Source organism: Setaria viridis, chromosome 5 (genome assembly GCF_005286985.2).
Source record: "Setaria viridis chromosome 5, Setaria_viridis_v4.0, whole genome shotgun sequence".
NCBI lineage: Eukaryota > Viridiplantae > Streptophyta > Magnoliopsida > Poales > Poaceae > Setaria > Setaria viridis.
Window position 1 is genome coordinate 44,107,386 of NC_048267.2, and position 19,655 is coordinate 44,127,040.

Below are 19,655 nucleotides of genomic sequence, written 5' to 3' on the forward strand. Positions count from 1 at the left end.
GAAATTGCGGCATGCCACGGACATCTCGTCGACTCCCATCGTGCATGCAAGTCTCCTTTGGCTGCTTACCAAGTCAACGCACGGCGTGTGCCGGCGCAAGCACGTTGTGTTGGAAAGTTGGAATATCGGGTTGGGCCTCAACAGTCGTTAGGGGGCGTTGAATGGACGGAATGATTATGTTTTGAACTTATTTTTCAGGAAAAAGTAAAGTGCCTATGCAAAATTCCATGAACCTCCTGTGAATAAATGATGCCTTTTTTATTTAAAATAGTAATGCTCCTTCTGTGCTGTGGAATTCAAAATTAAGAATCGCCAAAATTTTGGTAGTCTCCTCCATCACTTGTTGGTTGAACTATCGTGGGCCTGTTCGCTTCAGCTTATAAGCCGGCTGAAAAGCTGAAACGGCTGATTTGTTGTGAGAGGAAAAATACTGTTTGGTGGCTGATAAGCCGACTGAATAAGCTGAAGCGAACATGCCGTATGATTTTTTTTCGTCTGTTCCGATGCCTTGGGAGACAATGATACTGTTTGAGTTATGGCAGCTCCAGCCCCAGTTTATGTACTTCAATTGAACGACCTCCCAACCAAAGTTGCAAAATTGTCTCGTTCCGGTGCTGACGCGTGGCTGCTCTACCCTTTTGCATGCTCCTACCTACTTGTCCACAGCTCACAGCTACCTATTCAAAAGTCACAGCTCAACCAAACACACCCTTTACCACCGATGGAACTGCTTCATGGTTGTCCAGGTCCCTGCCAAAATTAAAAGTAATTTCTCAGCTAGAGTGCTCATTGCCAGCAAATGATTGTTCTGTAAGTTTTTTTTTTAGGTTTAGAGACACGAATTTCATGATTCCATATGTTCTAAGGGAAATCTGCAAAATTATCCTGATTTAACTTTTATGCTGTCAATCTGAGAACCCAGCAGGACTGCAGGAGTGTTCATATCGCTGATTTTTTCCCTCTTTTTTTTTTCTTGTCTCATAGCTTGATTAGGGTCGATTATTCATTTTCTTGATGTCGACATGTCTCCACCGCAAGCGACGACTGACGGGGACATAACAGAATACACGTTGCATGCCGGTCAAATGAAACAAAATACAACATATAGAAAATAAAGGTGATGGCTGAGAGATGTGTCCTTTTGAAGACGATGGGAATAATTTCCTTTGGTATATTTTCATTCTGCATATCCTCATGTCACAATGACTTCATCTCAGTGGTGGAGATAGCTTTCTCATCCAACTGGGTGTGTTTAGTCTACTTGTTCTAGCTTTCTTTAGATAAAATGTATAAAAAGTTACTTGTTCAAGGTACAACTTGAAAAGGTCACAACTTTATGCTTCCTTGAGGGGCCTCTAGCTCTAGCTAATAGTATTCAATCTTATCATTTACTGTGGCAGAAAGAACCGCTGCTTGCAGATATATATATTTTTTGCATGAATACGATACTTTCACATCTTTATTACAAAATTACTGAACCCATGTTGACTCATCGTATAGTTTGTGATTTGTGTTAATTTGTGAAATTGAGCCCTCAGATTTAGTTTATTTTATATCACAATTTGGAAATTAGCGGAGGAGCCAAATCTTGAATGCCTCTTGTGGGGTTCACCTTATAATAACTCCTTCCTCGACCACCAAAACTAATCACACACGTGCTTCTCAAGATTTCTAGCTGACAAATTTCACAATATATAGAAAAGTTTATTGTTGTGATCACAACAATTTTGGAACTAGCCCTAATTACTTGCTTTATTATCCATTTATTAGTCCCCAAAATTTTGACTGGTTTAACCTCTTAAACTATTTACTCGGGCCAAATTGCCCTGTTATGATTTTTTAAAAATTGTTTTTTTTTGCCAGAATAGCATCATAGGCTTCCGTGACACAATAGTATGTTAGGAACTTTCATGACTATTTTCATAGAATGAGAGCATCAGATACCGGTTTAGATATGAAAAAATGAATGAATAAATAGATAATGTAATGCTTTTGTAGCGTAGGGCATCATAGAACACTAGAACTTAACCACAATATATGAGGATAAACTAAACAAAGGCAAATTTCACTTGGGATGAACGAGTCTAGTTTGAATAGTTTGGGACTTGGGAGGTTAATTGACTCATCATTTTGTATGAGGGGTTAAGTGCACAAATAAGATAGTTAAGTAAAATAGGCTTTTTTATTTGAAAAAAATGGAAAGGTGGTCATATATCAAAGATAACGAAGGAGATCTGTACCTTTTCCTATTCTATTTGTTCGAACATTATTGTTACTGTTAGAAAGGGACTAATAGGCGTCTTGGGAGAAAGCTGATGAGGCACGGGTCCTCGTTGTAGAATGTGGCCTGGTGCTATCCATTTGACTTCCACGAGTGGAATTCCGGCATATTTCGCAATCATTCCCTTGGCTTTCGCAAAATTTGTAGGGTACGCTCACTCCGCTTCTGCAATTTATATGACTCATCTCTTTTTTTTTTTTGATAAATTTATATGACTCATCTCAATTTGTTAAGGGAAGCTACGGGTACGGCTCTAGCCTATATACTAAATAAACAGTACAACTAGTTCCGAAGTGGAATAGTGGGTAATTGATGGGAAATGAAATATGCAGGTGCAAATTCATCTCTCAACTTTGACTCCGCTTTTCTAAAAAAATAACTTCATATGAGTAAATAACTTAGATATATTTTTTATGTATTTTACTTGTGTTTCAGAGTCATAGATGCAAAGAGTACGTGTACTTCCCAAAGCCTTAATATATTCCTCCATTAAAGGAGAAGGAGACACATCTCTAGTAGATATAATTTACTATTTGTTAGTATGGTTTTGTTCCAGGTGGTACAAGAAAGTAAGGACATATGATTAATAAAATGTTAAGACACAAGATCTGCCGGTGTAGTTTCTCGGTGTGCGTGAGTGTATACATGAAATCTCATGCCAATTTGTTTAGAGAATTGTAAATACATAGAAAAATACGCATATGATCTCTTTAATTTACATGCCAATCAACATATATATTTTAAAAACAGTTGATAGGTATCCGATTAGCTGCGCCAACAAAGACTACCAAAATCAGGAGTGTACTGTACTACTGTGTAGTCTGTCCTAGTCTACTAAAACAAGACTTCAACCCAAAAGTACTTATTAAACAAACAAAAGTGGAATCTCATAAAATCGAAGAAGTATCAGGGGTGTAGTAGAAAAACGCACCAGTAGCATGAAATGAAACTGAAAGCCACGAGGGGCTAGAGTACTAAAATATCCCTCCATTACTCTCACGGTGCCTCGCATCCCAAACTCCTCTTCCTCTTCCTCTTCTTCGTTTCCGATTCCAGCTTCTGTTTCGCCGTCACGGAAATTCCGATTGCGGCGCCGTTCCGGATTGCTCACTCCAGCCCGCAAATGGTCATCATCATCGGCAGCAGCTTCTCGAAGAATTCATGATCCTTCAGCGATGGTATGGCGATTCCCCCGTTCTCCTCTGTTTCTCTCTACCTCGCCAAAGCCTCCATGCGATTTCTTCATCGGTCTAGCTTCTCCTACGGGTGTTTCGATACGAGTTTGATTGAGAGATGTTTTCTTTTGGGAAGATCATGAGAGTTTAACCGCCTCCGCTACTGTCGCTTCTTTTGGGGTTTCTTCGGATTGGAAGTCGCTCTGCTTCCGCTACTGTCGCTGTTTTTCGGTTTCTTCGGATTGGAACTCGCTCTGCTTCCGCTGCTGTCGCTTCTTTCCGTTTCTTCGAATTGGAACTCACCAGGCTTTAGCAAGTGCTGATTCTGGAATGAATTTATTGCCAGAATCCACTGTTTGATTGCTTTTCTAATGGTGAAGAGTTTGCCGGAATCTATTCGATTCGCTTCTGCAGTATGTTTGTCCTGCTACTATTTTATCATTGATTTGATAAACCGAATCCACTGAATTCCGTTCAGAGAATGAATTTTTACGACAATCAGGAGAAATATTTTCTTCCGATGACTGTTATTGAGCAGAAATTCACTATTCTATCCTCTGCTCCTTCCATTTTCATTTTGTTTTCCCCCGTTGATATAGTTGTTAGGTTCTTGAACTGGCAAGTTCATTATGGGGTGTTAGTTTAATGAATCAGAAACTGGTCTCCACAAAAATGTTCTGGCTTGCTGCTTGTGGGGGCGGAAGTTGAATGAATCAGAAACTACTTTCCTGCTTTAATTCGACAATTTCAGTTAACTCTGCTTTTTCTGCATGAATATGGGGTTCGTTTTGTTTTCTTCTTGAACAGGTGCGTTTTGTTAAAGTTTGAATTATGTGGTTGCTTCCTCCTCTTTGTAAGCGCTGTTTTTCACCGTGCATCAATGACCCCCTTTACCCCTTCAGTTTCATAACTTTAACTTTTTGGCCACGAAAACCCGTGTTAACAGTTAGGCATGCTTTATCAGTTAGCTCGACTGCAATTATAGAACTAATTTCCTTCTATTATAAGTAACTTCCATTATGTTGCAAAGTTCAAAAAAAAAAGTTTTCTTGTCGCAACTTAACCCGGTTTGTTTCTCCACACTGTTAAATTCTTGATTCCAGTATCTGAAACCTGTGCTGAACTGATTATAACATCATACTCCCTCCGTCCCAAATTACTATTTGTTTTGATTTTTCTAGATTCATAGCTTTTGCTATGTACGTAGATATATGATATATCTAGATACGTAGTAAAAGTCATGTATCTAGAAAAGTCAAAACGAATAGTTATTTGGGATGGAGGGAGTATTTCTGTTTGAAAATTGAAGTAGCCGCGCACCTGTGCATGTCTTTTGGATGCTTTCCCTCCCTGAAGTCTGAATACAGCTCGTGCAGCAGGCTGGGGTTGCTGAGTTTTTAACCCTTGTTAGTTTCTTTGCGTAGAGGTCACACTTGCAGTAGATTTCAGAGTGAGTTTTAGCATAGCTTACCTTCCTGGAATGGGTTTCCCGGGAATATGAGTTTGCCTCATTCTTCCTGAACCGATTTCCTCCTTGAGAAGTCCTTGCTTCCTGGTCAAGTCTAGTTTTCAGCAGTTCAGACATGTTGAATCTTGATGCAATGCAATTGCAACTGCATGTACGATGTCCTCACTCATTGTTCCTTCTGACGACCTGCCGCAGGGTCCGATCTCCAATGATACGTCGCATAAGAGGTTCTTCAGCATCGCGCCACGGGCGGCACTGATCTTTTTCGTGCTAATATTCGTCGCAGGCGCAATATTCACGCTTGATCACAAGGAGGTGCGTTCTGGCAGCTAAGCATGTTTCTTTATTTCTTGGATGTTTTCAGCAGGTGTACACTCTGAATTCTGGAAGCTCATTCCTGCTCAAAATGTTTCTTCAGAACTTGTCGATATTGCAGTTGCAACGGAAAGAAGTGTTTGCAACTGAGGAGATCAGACCTCCAGCGACGAGCGAGTTGCATGCTGAACCAACAGAGGAACCCAACATCTGTGAGGTTAAAAACATATCCATTTGCTGATATTATTCATGGCGATTTAACACCTGAGAGTAGTACAAGAGCAGTTACTGAAGAACTCTTATTCTGAAAACTCTGCAGAACCAATGCAGACCTTCAGGCAGCGAGGCCTTGCCAAGGGGCATCGTGCAGGACATGTCAAACTTCGAGATGGAATCCCTGGGTGGCAACCCTGACCGGAGGAAAGACCGCAGGCTGTCGAAAAGCCTCCTCGCCATCCCCGTCGGCATCAAGCAGAAGTCCGTCGTCGACAAGCTTGTCTCCAAGGTAACCTCCGTCTGAATTGCGATACATTTCGTTGCCCTCAATTGTTCAGCCCTGCTGCTTCATGTAGTAGCACCATGCTCTTGCCTGACTCAAGTGATCACCGTGTAGTTCCCAGCTGCCAACTTCATTGTGATGCTGTTCCACTACGACGGCATGGTCGACGGTTGGCGAGACCTCAAGTGGTCCGACCGCGCCATCCACGTCGCCGTGCGCGACCAGACCAAGTGGTGGTTCGCCAAGAGGTTCCTGCACCCGGACCTGGTGGCAGAGTACGAGTACATCTTCCTCTGGGACGAGGACATCGAGGTGGACAGCTTCGACCCGCTCAAGTACCTGAGCATCGTGAGGAGGGAAGGGCTCGAGATCTCGCAGCCGGCGCTCGACCGCCGGTCGCTGATCCACCACCGGCTCACGGCGCGCGCCCGCAAGGGCGACGTCCACCGGCGGTTCTACAAGACGAACGGGCACGGCCGGTGCTACGGCAACAGCACGGGGCCGCCGTGCACGGGGTGGGTGGAGATGATGGTGCCCGTGTTCTCGCGCGCGGCGTGGCGGTGCGCGTGGCAGATGATCCAGAACGACCTCATCTACGCGTGGGGGATGGACTACAAGCTCGGGTACTGCGCGCAGGGCGACCGGTGGCGCAACGTCGGCGTCGTCGACAGCCAGTACGTGCTCCACCGGGGCATCCCCACGCTCGGCGACGGCGGCAAGGCGACGGTGACCGCGTCCACGTCGACGTCGTCAGCGACAGACCGGCTGGCGGTGAGGCAGAGGTCCTACACCGAGCTGCAGGTGTTCAACAGGAGGTGGAAGGAGGCCGTGGCGGAGGACGGGTGCTGGACCGACCCTTACCCGAATCCCGCAACCAAAGGCTGAGTGGCTGACCGTCCGACGGGAACGAGATAGCTTAAGCAGGGAGGTACAGTAGTCAGTAGCTGTTACATTGACGTTGCCTAGATGATAGATTATACACACCATATTTACAGGTTCAGAGAGCTCAGAGCAGGGCTCATATATGATGTACAGATTGTTTTTTTTCCCTCTCTGATCTCCAAGGGAATAAGCAAGCGTGAATAAAAAAAAGATTATGTGATTTTTTCCCCTTACTTTTTCAGTAGTGAGATGATGAATGCAGTTTCGACATTTAAAAAAAGTTGACCAACCTAAGAGATGCTAGCTTCATATGGAGAAGAATATTTTGGTACAAACGAATTGCATATTCTTTTTTCGAATTTGGTTAAAAGAATTTCGCTCGTACAATATTTATCTCTTTGATATTTTGTTTCTGTGTGAAACAATCAAGCAACCTGTGCCTTTGCTATTCGTCGGAAAAAACTTGTTCCTTTGCTGACCTTTTGTATAGGAAGATCTGCAGGCTGCATTTCCACAATCCCTTACAGCTCACATCATTGATCTGAGATTAGTAGCTCTAGCTGAAGTCAGATGTTCTCGTTAGACATCATCAACGAGACAAACGACGATGCAGCGGAGCTCACGGGGGGAAGCAACACCGGTGACTAGAGAGAGCTTTACCAAGTGAAGACAGCCGGACGCAATATATCGCTGACAAAAAAAGCAGTTTCTCACTTTCACTTATGCATCTTGTTTCTCTCGAAAACATTGATCATCCAAAGATTGTGATCCAGTAAAGATTTGTACATCAGCATTTTGTTTTGTTTGACTGGGTTAGTTATTGGGCTGATTCTTTCCCAGTTACTTAGTGGGCTAAAATTGTAATGGACTTGTCTCGCCTCTGTCCTGTAACTGCCACGCAGATAATCCGCAGTGGCCCATACGGCCGGGCCGAACCGGACCAGGCCACACAGGCAGGACACAGCCAGGCGGCGGCGGGTGTTTGTTGGGCCACTTCCTTTTCGATTCTGATGCTACATATTGGGCTGAACTGTTTCATGGGCCTAACCGTGAGGCTGGCTATCCGTCACAGGATGGCCCACAAAGAAAAATGGGCTGCAGGAGGTGACAGTTGGGGCCCAAGCCCAACGGAGGTTGGAGCTTGTGGCGGAAGGCACGCCAACCAAGCAAACCCTATCCCCTGTACGCCTCCTCCCTCCAAAACACCAACGGAATCGGATTCCCCATGGCAGCATCCACCACCTCCCATGGCGCCGCCGCTCGCCGTAGTTGGCCCCGCCTTAGCCGCGCCGAGCTTCCGCACCGCCCTCCCCTTCCGCCTACGTCCGCGGAAGATCCCCTCTTGGCGCCGCGCGGCCCTACCCAACGATGAGGTCTCTCACGGCCCCAAACCCACGCGCTGATACGAGCGGATCATGTTTCCATGCCGCATTTGTGATCGGTGGTTTGATTTTATCGTGTGTTGACGTTCTGTATAGGATTACTACTTGATCGATGCGGAGGAGTCCATTGGGGACGGCTTCTCCTTCAGTGGAGGTTAGTGCTTGGGAATTCTGAGATTTTATCAAGCGGGTTCCATCCATTCGGGTTGCTTAATATTGTTTTTGTTTCGTTCTCGTTAATGCGTTATTGGTTCAGGGAAGTACGGCGAAGGACCAAGCAAGTCGGACGAGTGGTTTGCTCAGGGGAAAATGGTATGATGCTACTCTGTAATTGGTGAATGGTTCCATCTGACATTAAATTTCACAATCGGAAGCTGAGAAATGGACACATGTTGGTGCCTTTACCTTTGTAATTTAGTCAGATGCCATGAATTTCTGGTTTTATCAAGTGCCTGCAGGGCGCATTTAGATGTTCATTTGCGCGCGCGCACATGCCGGTGTGGTGTGATTTGTTGTGGTTGCATTAGGTGACTTTTGATCTGATCACGTTGAATTGTAATGCAGATAGATGCTTACCCAGTATACGGAGACAAAGGAAAGGCAAAGGACCCCTTCTTTGGCCTGACGATGGGATCAGGATCTCAACCTTCAGATGATGTATTCAGGTGAATTGAGCTATATTGGTTAGCAGGGTGTCAGGTACAAAAATGTGTATCGCATTCAATCTTGTACTTTTATGCCGTGTGTCTACTTTCTTGAAGCATGTTGACACATTACAGAAGACAGCTCTTGTTTCCATTTTCACTGTGATGCAGATGGTTCTGCGTGGAGGCTGGGAACTCTTCTAATCCTAAAGTGCTTTTAATTCATGGCTTGCCATCACAGGTGAGGTTTTATCTGCTTATTGCTTATTTCTTGCATGATTAACAAACTGGTAGATATGACATATGTCTTTACCTCAGTTTCATGTATCCTACTGAAGTTTGGCTAATGTCAGAACAACAAAATGATGAGTCTATAATTGAATTAGCACTTTTAAGTTCTTCAAAACCTGCGTTTGCTTTATATGATCCCTTACCGAAAGTGGCTGAACTGATTTATATGATTCATAACCACACTTGGTTACAGGCGTACTCTTATCGCAACGTGCTGCCTGTACTATCGGACAAATATCATGCCGTTGCTTTTGATTGGCTTGGTGAGTTACACACATCTCTGCTGTTTGATCAATGCAAAAGGGTCTGATCTGGCATGTGGAAAAGAACTCACGCATATATTGGTGTTGCTGTTGGCACAAAATGTTCCGGAAAGTATTGACAGTTTTGGTTGATGAGTATATACCAACACAGAGTCGTCACCTGTACCAAATATCATCTTTTGGCATGAAAACTCAAAAATAAGCCAGCATTTGGTTATAATCTGACACCCGCAAATTCTACCAAAATCATGCAGAAGCATTATAACCTTCTAAAAACGCATAAATCTTGCTGCTCTGTTCTCAGCTATTGGGATTGGGGGCAGAATGGTTTTATTTATCTAATTTGAATGCGAAGAAGTTTATATCTGCAGGGTTTGGATTTTCTGATAAGCCTCAACCAAAATATGGTTTTGACTATACACTTGATGGTAAAATGATCGAAACATACTGATAATTCTGTTTCAACCAAATATGCATACTCAGCAACATAATGACATCAACTCCTATGTTTCAGAGTATACTGCGTCCTTGGAATCTCTAGTCAATGCTGTTGCTCCTGATAAGCTCTCTATTGTTGTCCAGGTTCTTCTCATTGTGACAGTGTTTATGTATGTATCTCTATGATCTTTGTTGCATGAGAATGTAAATTTTTCAGGGCTACTTTGCTCCAGTTGCAGTCAAATACGCTAGTGAATATCAAGACAAATTGAACCATCTTGTTCTAGTTAACCCACCGGTTAGTTCTTTTTTGAACTAGTGTATAGATTATGCAGAGACTTACATTCATAAATACAATTCTTCCTTCACAAGCTTCATAGTCGTACACTGATCTTAAAATATTTTTATATTATAGATAACTGATAAACATGTGAGCCTGCCATCTCCCCTGGCTTCATTCAGCAACTTCTTGTTGGGAGAGATATTTTCTCAGGTTAGCAGACATCATGTCATCTGAGTTTAGCCCTATGTGACCGATTTGGGTTTGCGACTTTGCGTTCGGATGTAATTCCTTTGCTTGAATTCTTTCAGGATCCTCTCAGAGCTAGTGATAAGGTATTGACTAGTTGTGGCCCATACATGATGAAGGAGGAAGATGCTATGGTGTATAGAAGACCATACCTTGTCTCTGGTTCCTCTGGGTTTGCACTGAATGCAATAAGCAAGGCTATGAAAAAGGACCTTAAGGTGGTTCCCCATCTATCTCATTGTGTTTGCTTCATTGAGTTTATATGTTCTTAATTGGATGCTTCTAACACAGGCTTACATTGAATCCATGAGAAGCATATTAGGAAGTGATTCGTGGAAAACAAAGACAACAATATGCTGGGGCATGAGAGATCGTTGGCTCAGCTATGATGGGGTGGAAGAGTTTTTTGGTGGCCTAAACCAGAAGATTGTAGAGCTGCCAATGGTTTGTCATGAAATCTACTATTTTCAAGTTTAATAATTTTCATGCTTGTTTGTGGCTAGGAGTGGTGTGGTTTGCGCTGCATCGTAGGGACACACGTGTTGTGCATGAATGTCTAATTCAATTTCTGGATTTGTTTCTTCATTTCATATTGTATTAATTCATATTCTCTTGTGCAATGACTTATGCAGGCAGGACACCATGTGCAGGAGGATCGTGGTGAAGAGTTGGGCAATATAATAAAAAGTATATTGAGGTAATCCTGTTTTTGTTTTTCTCCTCTGGTATGTCTTCAAATGAGCAAACTTAGGTTGGCAATCCAGTTAGGCAATAATGAAATATATTCATGCCATTTTTTTTGTAACTATCAACTTTTCCTGCCTAGACTGGCTCGGTGATAACAAACTCAAAACCAAATCTGCTTGCTGCACATTCATTTTAATAACAGAATGAATAGGCATTCTTCTTACATAATACATGTTAAAACATATTTGATATTACTCAGTAACTCTTGCCGTTTTATGCAATGAGGAAAGAAAGCAGGAGGCGTTTCTTAGCACTTGTTGTCAGCTTCAAGAGAAGAACGTATTTCGTCATTAGGCTTAAGGCTATGCACCCTCGTCTATCTAATTAACTCTAAAACAATATAAAAACCAACTAGCAATGGCAAGGAGACAAGCATCCCAAAAATAACCCTGCAAAATTGAGCAACAATATGGTTAAGACTGAGAAATTGCAGGAGCAAGCCTTCGACAACCACCAAGGTGTAGCAAGATCAAAATACTTACGCCGTACTGAGAACATCAGCATGCAACCCATATTCTTTTGCAAATATAAATGATGTGATGGATTGAGGTACTGCAGCCTGCAGAATGTTTGTACAAATGTTAGGCTATGCACAAGTTCCATACTTTAGGCAGAAAAAAAATCTCAGGAGATTAATATCATACACATGTGCTCTCATTATTCACTGGAAACAAGAACACACTGGGGCACCAAACCGACTCTCAAAAAATAAACTGGGTTTGATGCTTAATATCGGGCCTACACAACCGTAGCATCAGCTACCAGCTGATAACCTTACCAAACCTTGGTGCATGTTTGAAGGCCACTTTCGAAGTAATGCTTGCCTAGGTAACTCCAGCATGACAAGCAGAAATAATGTTTATCTTTGAACATCTGGAAGCTCCTATCTCCCCAAAGCAAAACTGATACCATTTTACATTCTTTTATCATATTATATATAGGGCTAGAAGTGTCTAAAGTCTAAATCGGGTATTATGATGGAATGACAGTGACATCAGTCAAAGCGGCAAACAGAACAAATTATTCTCTTCTGTTATTTGACCGTGCTCCACAATAAAAGAAAAACTGCTCCCCCCAAGAAAGCAAACCAAATATTTTGATCAAGTTGAGGTTAGTTCATCTCCAGCTAAATGCGCATTAGCTGGCATGATGAATAGATATGCCCTGGTGCATCTTACAAGTGGAAGCTCCACAGCAGCAACTACTGGGTTTTAAAACCTTAAGCAGAATTATGTCATTGGACTTTATATATATTTCTCTTAATATATTGGAGCTGGTGTTTAATTAATATAGTTTCATCCTCATTATGCATCTGATGAGTGGTTGGTGATGGCTTCCTGAGTTGATGCTTCTGACATGGCATTTTGCTTAGCAGATGACCACGAATTGTGTGGGGACAGTCTCTAGAACATGCCAAGAACAGTTGCGCTACGCTGGTGTAATGATCATGCTGCACTTTCTTGAACAAAGTTCTGTTTGCTGAGTACGTTTTTTAAAATGAGATGGATTTCAATGATGTTTTCTCTTATCTCCGGCAGGAGTCAAAATGTGGCAAAGCAGTTTCAAAAAAAAAAAGTGGCAAAGAAAAGTGAGGCTGCACCGACCCATTGAAGGCCAACCCTCCGGCTGGATAGGTTTATTATGAAAACACTACCTAAAGTGACGTTCTACATCTTTGGACAACAACAGCAATACCGGTTTTGTGTTCCATGTTCTCGGAATAGGATTCATGCATATGGTTTAGTGTTGGAAAATTTAACGTTTGACTTATTTTTCTGCATGATATGAAATTATGAATGCTCTTAAACAAGATCAGGGTAACCAATATATTTATACTGAAACGATGATGATAACAACCGTTATCTGGAATGCGCACTTGCATAAACATCTGGAGTTTGGGACTAATTAATTACTCTGTTATTGCGCCTTTGGGCACGCTTAGTTTATTAAGCTACATATAAGGTTCATGTTTATGGCTGTGGAAGCAACATTGGTCTTAAAGCACAAGTGGGTAAGGTTAGTGGTGATGTGCTGTCCTAGTGCTGACAAGCTAAGCTCAAATCTCTCGTAGTGAAGTCTGGTTTTCACATCAGATCCTCCATTTGTTGAGGTATCCTTCTTTTATCTCGTGGCATTGCCTCTGATTTGCTGATGACCTTTATTCTTGGCACGTCTACACAAAACGGTCGGGCGGCTTGTGTGATAGTAGTATTTTTCTGGGGATGCAATCTAATGTCGGTGAAATGCAATCATGATGTATGACCTTGGGAAATCGTCTTTTTTTTCAAGATAAACTACTATATCCAAAAATGAACTAAATATCTAGAAAGGTCAGTGATTTGTTCGTGCATGTGCCTATCAGTCGTGCGACGCGACGCTCAATTGGGACAAGGGACGTTTGTCAAAAGTAAAGTTGCGAGACTTGGGTCTAAAGTGTTGCTAAAAGTTAGGATTACACGCCTACAGAAGATCGACATCATCATACCATCAACTCTACGTAGCAAAGAACCGGCAGAAACTGCATCAATGTAACGTAACTACATGTGCAGCTAGCATAGCAGAATCCTGAGGTTTTTTTAAAAACAAATTCATAAGCCTGAGGTCCCCATATTCATAAGCAACTTCTTACTCTGTTTACTAGATCCATATTCATAAGTGAAACCTTTGTGCAGATTTCTTTCTTAATTATGAAGGGTAACATATAACTATTTCAAATTTCAATGGTAATCCAAAGAGACGAGTACTAAACTTGATAAGGCATAGCTAGTGAAGTGGCGAGCCAGCCTACCTGTATGATGGCGACGCGGAGGACGTCGCCGCGGAGGCCGACGGCGATGGAGCCGATGGCCATGGCGGCCGGGCCGAGCGCGAACTTGAGCACGAGGCCCAGCGCCGCAAAGCACGGCCCGCACGCCAGCACCTTCTCCTGCTGCGCCATGAACAACCCTGCATGCGATGCAGCCGAAAACGACGTGCACGCCGTCAGAAAGTTACCAGTCACCAATCACTGTGTTACGAGCAAACACTTTGCTTGCCCATGTGGTAAATCTGTTCACTTTTCACTTTCTTTTCAGTCAGGTTATTGCAGCACGAAGCAGATAGAATTTATGCCCTTTGCTCGGTTCCTAATCTGCTCTCTTTTTAGGGGGATTACATTATTCCTTGTATATTTCGGCGATTATCGAATAGAATATGTATTTCTGGCTGAAGTATAGGATACGAGAATTAAACGGGAGTGGGAATAATGAGTCATTCAAGAAAACGAAGATGTAGTGTACATGTATGGTCGACATTAAGCATTATATTTGCTACTAGCTTTGCTCTCTGAATATTTTTGACAGGTCTTATCAATATTATTCTGTCCTATCCGACAAACTGCTAATTAGTTTGCTAGTGCTTAATTGTAGCATGAAATATACGCACATATATGTTTTGCGTGTAGTCAGCCAGTGTACTCACCCATGCTAAACATGGCCATTCCTGTGCCCGACTTGGACATGATGAGCACCGAGCCTTCGAAGGCGCTGGGCAGCTCGAGGTGCAGCCTGTTTGATTCAGGGATCGACAACAATATTCCATTGTCAGACATATGCATTTTCAGAAAAAAAAAACTGATATATAAACTTGGTGTAATAAGCTCGCATCTATATCATGCATGCATTAACAGGAGCCAAGAATTAAAGAAACTCAATAGTAGTATTAGTTACAGCACGATGGATGTGGAGCCGGCATTAGCTCGAGCATCAGAGCAGCATCACCATATGCATCTAGTGTCACGTCAGGTGTGCTACACGTCAGATCACAATTTCTGGCAGCTAGCTACCTGGCTACCACGCATTTCGCACTAGCCAAAGCCGGCCGGCAAACCGAACAATCCCTGAGCAACAAGCCATCGATCGAATCACGCATGTAGCATGCATGCATATGCATGTACTGCGATAACCTAGCCTTTTCCAGTTTGCATATATGATGGTTCGTTGTATTAATTTATATATATGTTATATATATAAGTATATATGTACACGTGCGTTACCTGTTGGCAACGCAAGCCCAGGTGATGCCGACGAAGCTGGCGTAGGTGTTGGGGTTGCGCGACAGCTTGTGTGCCACCACCTTGACGAGCGCCCAGAGCGACGGCTTGCCGCTGGCGACGGGGACGACGACGACAGCGGCGTCGGCGGGCGCGGCGTCGGCGCTGGCCGCCTCGACGTCCTTGACCGGCGGCTCGGCGGCGACGTACATGCCGATGGCGGCCTTCCTGACCTCAAGCACGAAGAGCAGGAGCGTGAGCCAGACGATGGCCTGGAAGACGGAGAGCTGGACGACGAGCTGTTGCGCCCACTCGCCGTACATGGCCCGGGCCAGGGGCACGCCGACGACGAGCGAGTTGGTAAGCGTGGAGAGGGAGAAGCTGGTGATGGACCAGCCGGCGGCGGAGCCGGCGCCCTTGGCGGCGGCGAACCGGGCCCAGACGGCGATGACGGCGACGATGACCGCCTTGGAGATGACGTCGGCGGCGACGGCGCGGTAGTTGACCTGGAACGGGTCCGTGTGCAGCGTGAACTCGAAGGTGAAGAAGGGCAGCGCGAAGAAGGCCACCAGCCGGTTCACGGCGTCGCACTGCTCCCGCGTGAAGATGCGCCACCACCGCACCGACCCGTACCCCAGGAACAGCGCGAAGTAGAGCGGCACCGTCGCCGCCACCACCTTGTACACGTCGCCCCACCCGATCATCTCGTCCCGCGTACGTGTGCTTCGATCGATTATATTCTCTCTAGCTCTGCCTCTCTCTCCTCCGATCCTCTCTCTAGCTTGCAGTGTAGCTGATGAACTCGATCGTAGCTAGCAGAAAATTGAGCTATGTGTATGTACTTAGTCGATCGCAAAGGAACAGTGCGAGTGGATCTGCAGTGTGAGGGGCAGCGTGTGTGGGGTGGCGAGTTTTATAGAGCGCGAGCTAGAAGAAGGGAAGCCGAGGACGTCAGGTGCATGCAGCTAGCGTCAGAAACAAGGGACACTTAAGCTAGGGGTGCATGGGTCGGTGGATCGTGGCCGTTGAAATGAGAGCAGGGAATCATTATCAGCGATAAGCACGAAAGCGATGTGGAGGTTAGCAGAACCGCGATGGGAGCTGAAGCTAGCTCTAGAGAGTCTCGGCTCTGAGATAAAGTTGACTAGTGTCTTGATCTATTTATAATGAGTGATTGACTGGATGATTTGAGGTTTTTCCAGTTCAGTCCATATTTCATATGTGCATGTTTATGCTAACGACTAACTGGAGGTGTTGTGTTGAGTATGTTATGTTGTGGTGTGTGTAAAACATATCTTGTGTGTTGTGTCTCTTGGCTTGTGATGTGCAGGTGTAGGATGCGACATGGCGGTCGACGATATGAGGTGAAGGTCAAGCAAAAGGTTTATTTCGATGAACTTAGGGCTATGAAGGGTGGACACGAGTAGACTTGGACCGAGGGACCCCAAGAGTCCGGGTGGAGTCCTGGTCGATCCACATGGTGCACAGAAGAGCAAGAGTACACAAACGGGATGGAGACGGTGTCGGTTGAGTCAAGCGGGATGGAGGTGAGTCGAGTAGGCAGCCCGGGAGCGGAAGCGAAAGACTTAGAGGCATCGAAGGCTTGACGGAGGCTGGACACGCGTCGACATCGATGAGTCACGCCTTGCGGGGCGTGCGAAAGGGTTTGACCGGTTTGACCTCAAAACCGGGGGTGAGTCACGCCTGCGGGGTGTGCAAGAGGGTTTAACCGGTTTGGCCTCAAAACCAGAGGGCGAGTCCGGTGCGGTCGGACAGCGTTGAGTCGGAGGATGCGTGGCACCATCGTGAAGCTTGCGTCGAGTCGAAGCGAAGTCATGAAGACGTTGGGTCCGTCCAATGTACCGATAAAAAGTTGAATGGTTTTATCCCTGTGGGGTATTTGAGTTGTACGCTTCATGTAAGGGTATTTTGGTCATTTTTTGGATGCCTGTATATGTGGAGAGGGCTGCTGGGGGCAGCCATACATCTCTAGGGCTCTTTGGTGGTGGGCTTCTCATTTTGTTTTGTGAGAGCCTTTGATATTTGGTAGGTGAGAGAGGGAGAGAGATGAGTGGATCTTTGATTTGATCTTTTTGCCATCCAATGCTTTGATTTGGCTAGGAGTGGCTTAACATGGTGGAGTAATCCAAAGATCAATTTCATGCCATCTTATTCCATCCTCTTTGAATCTGAAATTTATCTTTTTGTATTTTCGGAGGTATTTTGAGGGATTTTTTGTTCTTCGTGTTTGGCTACGAAATCCGTAAGATTTGTTGGGGGCTTTTGTTGCTAGGACCTTGTGAGCAACTTTGAAGTGTTTCGCTCCTCCAATCCCTCTCGGATTTAGCTCGATTTAGTTTTCCCAAAAACTCTCTCTTTCTTGTGTTCTTGGCCAAGCATATGAAATTCATGGTGAAGTCTTGATCTTCTTGGAGAGATCTTTTGGACAAAGATTCACCATATATATGTGAAGCTATAGCTGAAATTTCGTTCGTCTTGAACCCTGTTTGACTCAATTTTTGAGTTCTTGGAGTTTTTTTAGCTCTTTGTGCCCCTCTCCAAATTCTTTGAATTTGGTGAGCAATTCTTGAACTTTTTTAAGTGAGCCTTTGGGAATAACCTTGGTACGTTGATGTGAACCTACAGTTCAAATTTTGTGATTTTTGAAGGTCGTTTGATCAAGTTTCGAATTTTTTCCAACTTCTTCACTCTGGCTGTTTTTGGAGTTGCGGAAATTTCGGAGATTTTTACGGATTCTCCAGAGAATTATCCGAAAACTCCATAGGTGCGGATTCTCCGGAGATTTGTGCGGAGTTTCCGTACTTCTATGTTGATTTTCGAACCTCTTCTTCCGACATTTGCTTGGGTTCATTTCTACTTCCGTTAGTCTTTAAATTGGTTCCTAGCATCATTCCTAGGTCCATTAGCTCTTGCATAGCTAAGGGAACTTGATATCGCTAGAAGAGAGATTTATGGATTGGTTTGGGATTTAAGCCGAGGTGCGAAATTTGAATCGGCTCCCTCCAGATGTCCGTCATGGTCCTTCAGTTTCTGGTGGCCATGCCGTGCCGGTCGATGGAGCACGTTAATGGGAGGTTGATGGAGAAAAGAGAGGGAGGGAGACTGAAATGGGCAAATGGCCATACGTGCACGCGCAAATTCAGGAGTGCGCGCGTGACAGTGGCCGAAAGCCGAGTCTGATCCGTGCATACACGTGTGGTCTCGCTAGCTTTCGGTCTCATGCTAGCTCTCTAAGTCTCTAAGAGTGGCGACCGCCCGGTGAACCAACGCGCGTGCGTGTGTGCTTTTCACATTGTCGTGATCTCGCGCTAGCTTCCCACTGAAAATATCAAGTGTGTTCTCGTTCTGAAGTATACTACCGCTTCATTATCCTACTGGAAAATAAAGCACTAAAGCACACCCAGCTCGCTTCCTACTGAATTCATTCTCTGAATCTCTGACGCTTCAACATCGGGGTGGTCAGTATTGCTGCAAAAGCGCCCTACGACGAGTAGTAGTATCTCTCCTGCAGGTAGCCAAAGCAAACCCTAGCTAAAATTCTCGAGCGCGCACATATTCGCACGTACTGGAGCAGAGACAAGGAGACGTAATCGTGTGGAGGTTCACCAATGCATCAGGGGAATATATTGGCTAAGCAAGGAACTAACAGGGTACGTACAGTGGTTAATTATTCACTTATTCTTCTTGCTAGCCCTTGCATGTTGTCCAAACTATTGTTTTTCACTGTTGGTACTTCGATCATGCCTGCATTTTTTTTCCATGCGACAAAAGGTAAATGGCATTGATGTGTCACTTGTATTGGCTTTCAAGAGTGATCTGGAATATATACTCGTATTGCAATTTTATTTTATTTTCTTGTTGTTACCACACATTACAATCTGTCGACAAGTTAAGCTACATATATGCGCATGCATATGCCAAACTATATCAGGTATAGCATATATGCTTACAGGGGTGAATCAGAGAATTAATTAGGTAGGCACAAAGGTTCTAATTATAATGTATAACGTAATTACTATTGGTAACAGGGATAGAAAATAGTAATGCTAAGGAAATTCTTCAGAAAATAAAGGGCCGTTCAGATAAGCTCAATGGAAACTACTATCATAATTACGGAGACTACGGTAGAGTATAAAGTTTTACTGGTATAATTGCTCTGTGTGGTTGGAGCTCTAACTTTTTATTACCTCATATGAATTTTACTCAAAAATTTAAAATTGACTACGAATCCAATACAAACAAAAAGATTTGAGACATGTGAATTTTCTTACGTCATATACCCACTATCCTAAAGGCACAAATATGGAGACCTTTTTTTTTATCCGTCGACGTGCATTCTTTTTTGAGAGAACGATTGAGGGGATGAGTATACCCATCTGAAAATTTACCACTGATCCACATAAGAGATTAGCTTCTGCAGCCACGTAAAGATCCACCTTAATTATCGACCATCGATGATTCACCCGGCCTAATTCAGGAACCAACGTAATAATATTCTCCTTTTTCTTTACGAAATAGGAATACTTTATCAAACGAAGTAAAGGAAGAGCAAGCTAGCTAGCGATGTCCACAATATATATTCCCAGTCCCGGCCCGTTATCCCGAGAGGATTAGGGAATTAATCCCCCCCCCCCCCCAAAAAAAAAATTAATAAAAAATAAAATACATGCATGGAACCATTTGCTGACGC

The 19,655-nt window shown here is 44.0% G+C and overlaps 3 protein-coding genes across 4 annotated transcripts; 2 read left to right on the forward strand and 1 right to left on the reverse strand.

The window, feature by feature from the left end:
* Positions 1-3,248: 3,248 nt before the first annotated feature.
* On the forward strand, positions 3,249-6,853 carry LOC117857975 (uncharacterized). 2 transcript variants are annotated; one of them, XM_034740919.1, is made up of 5 exons: positions 3,249-3,459; positions 5,120-5,239; positions 5,343-5,456; positions 5,559-5,744; positions 5,853-6,853. In XM_034740919.1, exons 1-5 carry the CDS (start codon positions 3,457-3,459, stop codon positions 6,621-6,623), a joined length of 1,194 nt encoding a protein of 397 aa, XP_034596810.1. In that variant the 5' UTR covers positions 3,249-3,456; the 3' UTR covers positions 6,624-6,853. The 2 variants fall into 2 exon arrangements, with proteins under 2 accessions (XP_034596810.1, XP_034596811.1); XM_034740920.1 differs by having other exon boundaries at positions 5,361-5,456.
* Positions 6,854-7,815: 962 nt separating this feature from the next.
* On the forward strand, positions 7,816-12,799 carry LOC117857974 (uncharacterized). The gene is made up of 15 exons (XM_034740918.2): positions 7,816-7,993; positions 8,099-8,156; positions 8,259-8,314; positions 8,567-8,667; positions 8,818-8,887; positions 9,131-9,200; positions 9,572-9,628; positions 9,715-9,782; positions 9,856-9,936; positions 10,054-10,131; positions 10,230-10,385; positions 10,459-10,611; positions 10,800-10,864; positions 12,290-12,352; positions 12,453-12,799. The coding sequence occupies exons 1-14, from the start codon at positions 7,868-7,870 to the stop codon at positions 12,291-12,293; spliced, it is 1,143 nt and encodes a 380-aa protein (XP_034596809.1). The 5' UTR covers positions 7,816-7,867; the 3' UTR covers positions 12,294-12,352; positions 12,453-12,799.
* LOC117857976 (probable auxin efflux carrier component 5a) lies at positions 11,015-15,982 on the reverse strand. The gene is made up of 5 exons (XM_034740921.2): positions 14,948-15,982; positions 14,374-14,459; positions 13,703-13,860; positions 11,397-11,473; positions 11,015-11,303 (listed from the first exon to the last, which is right to left on the reverse strand). Exons 1-5 carry the CDS (start codon positions 15,646-15,648, stop codon positions 11,231-11,233), a joined length of 1,095 nt encoding a protein of 364 aa, XP_034596812.1. The 5' UTR covers positions 15,649-15,982; the 3' UTR covers positions 11,015-11,230.
* Between the last annotated feature and the right edge of the window lie 3,673 nt (positions 15,983-19,655).

Coding starts and splice junctions, on each gene's coding strand:
- LOC117857975 (XM_034740919.1), top strand. Junction 5,240..5,342: donor TCACGCTTGATCACAAGGAG/GTGCGTTCTGGC, acceptor ATGTTTCTTCAG/AACTTGTCGATATTGCAGTT. Junction 5,457..5,558: donor AGGAACCCAACATCTGTGAG/GTTAAAAACATA, acceptor AAAACTCTGCAG/AACCAATGCAGACCTTCAGG.
- LOC117857974 (XM_034740918.2), top strand. CDS start 7,868: ATGGCGCCGCCGCTCGCCGTAGTTGGCCCCGCCTTAGCCGCGCCGAGC. Junction 8,888..9,130: donor TTCATGGCTTGCCATCACAG/GTGAGGTTTTAT, acceptor ACTTGGTTACAG/GCGTACTCTTATCGCAACGT. Junction 9,783..9,855: donor AGCTCTCTATTGTTGTCCAG/GTTCTTCTCATT, acceptor TAAATTTTTCAG/GGCTACTTTGCTCCAGTTGC.
- LOC117857976 (XM_034740921.2), bottom strand. CDS start 15,648: ATGATCGGGTGGGGCGACGTGTACAAGGTGGTGGCGGCGACGGTGCCG. Junction 14,460..14,947: donor TGGGCTTGCGTTGCCAACAG/GTAACGCACGTG, acceptor TGAATCAAACAG/GCTGCACCTCGAGCTGCCCA. Junction 13,861..14,373: donor AATGGCCATGTTTAGCATGG/GTGAGTACACTG, acceptor CATCGCATGCAG/GGTTGTTCATGGCGCAGCAG.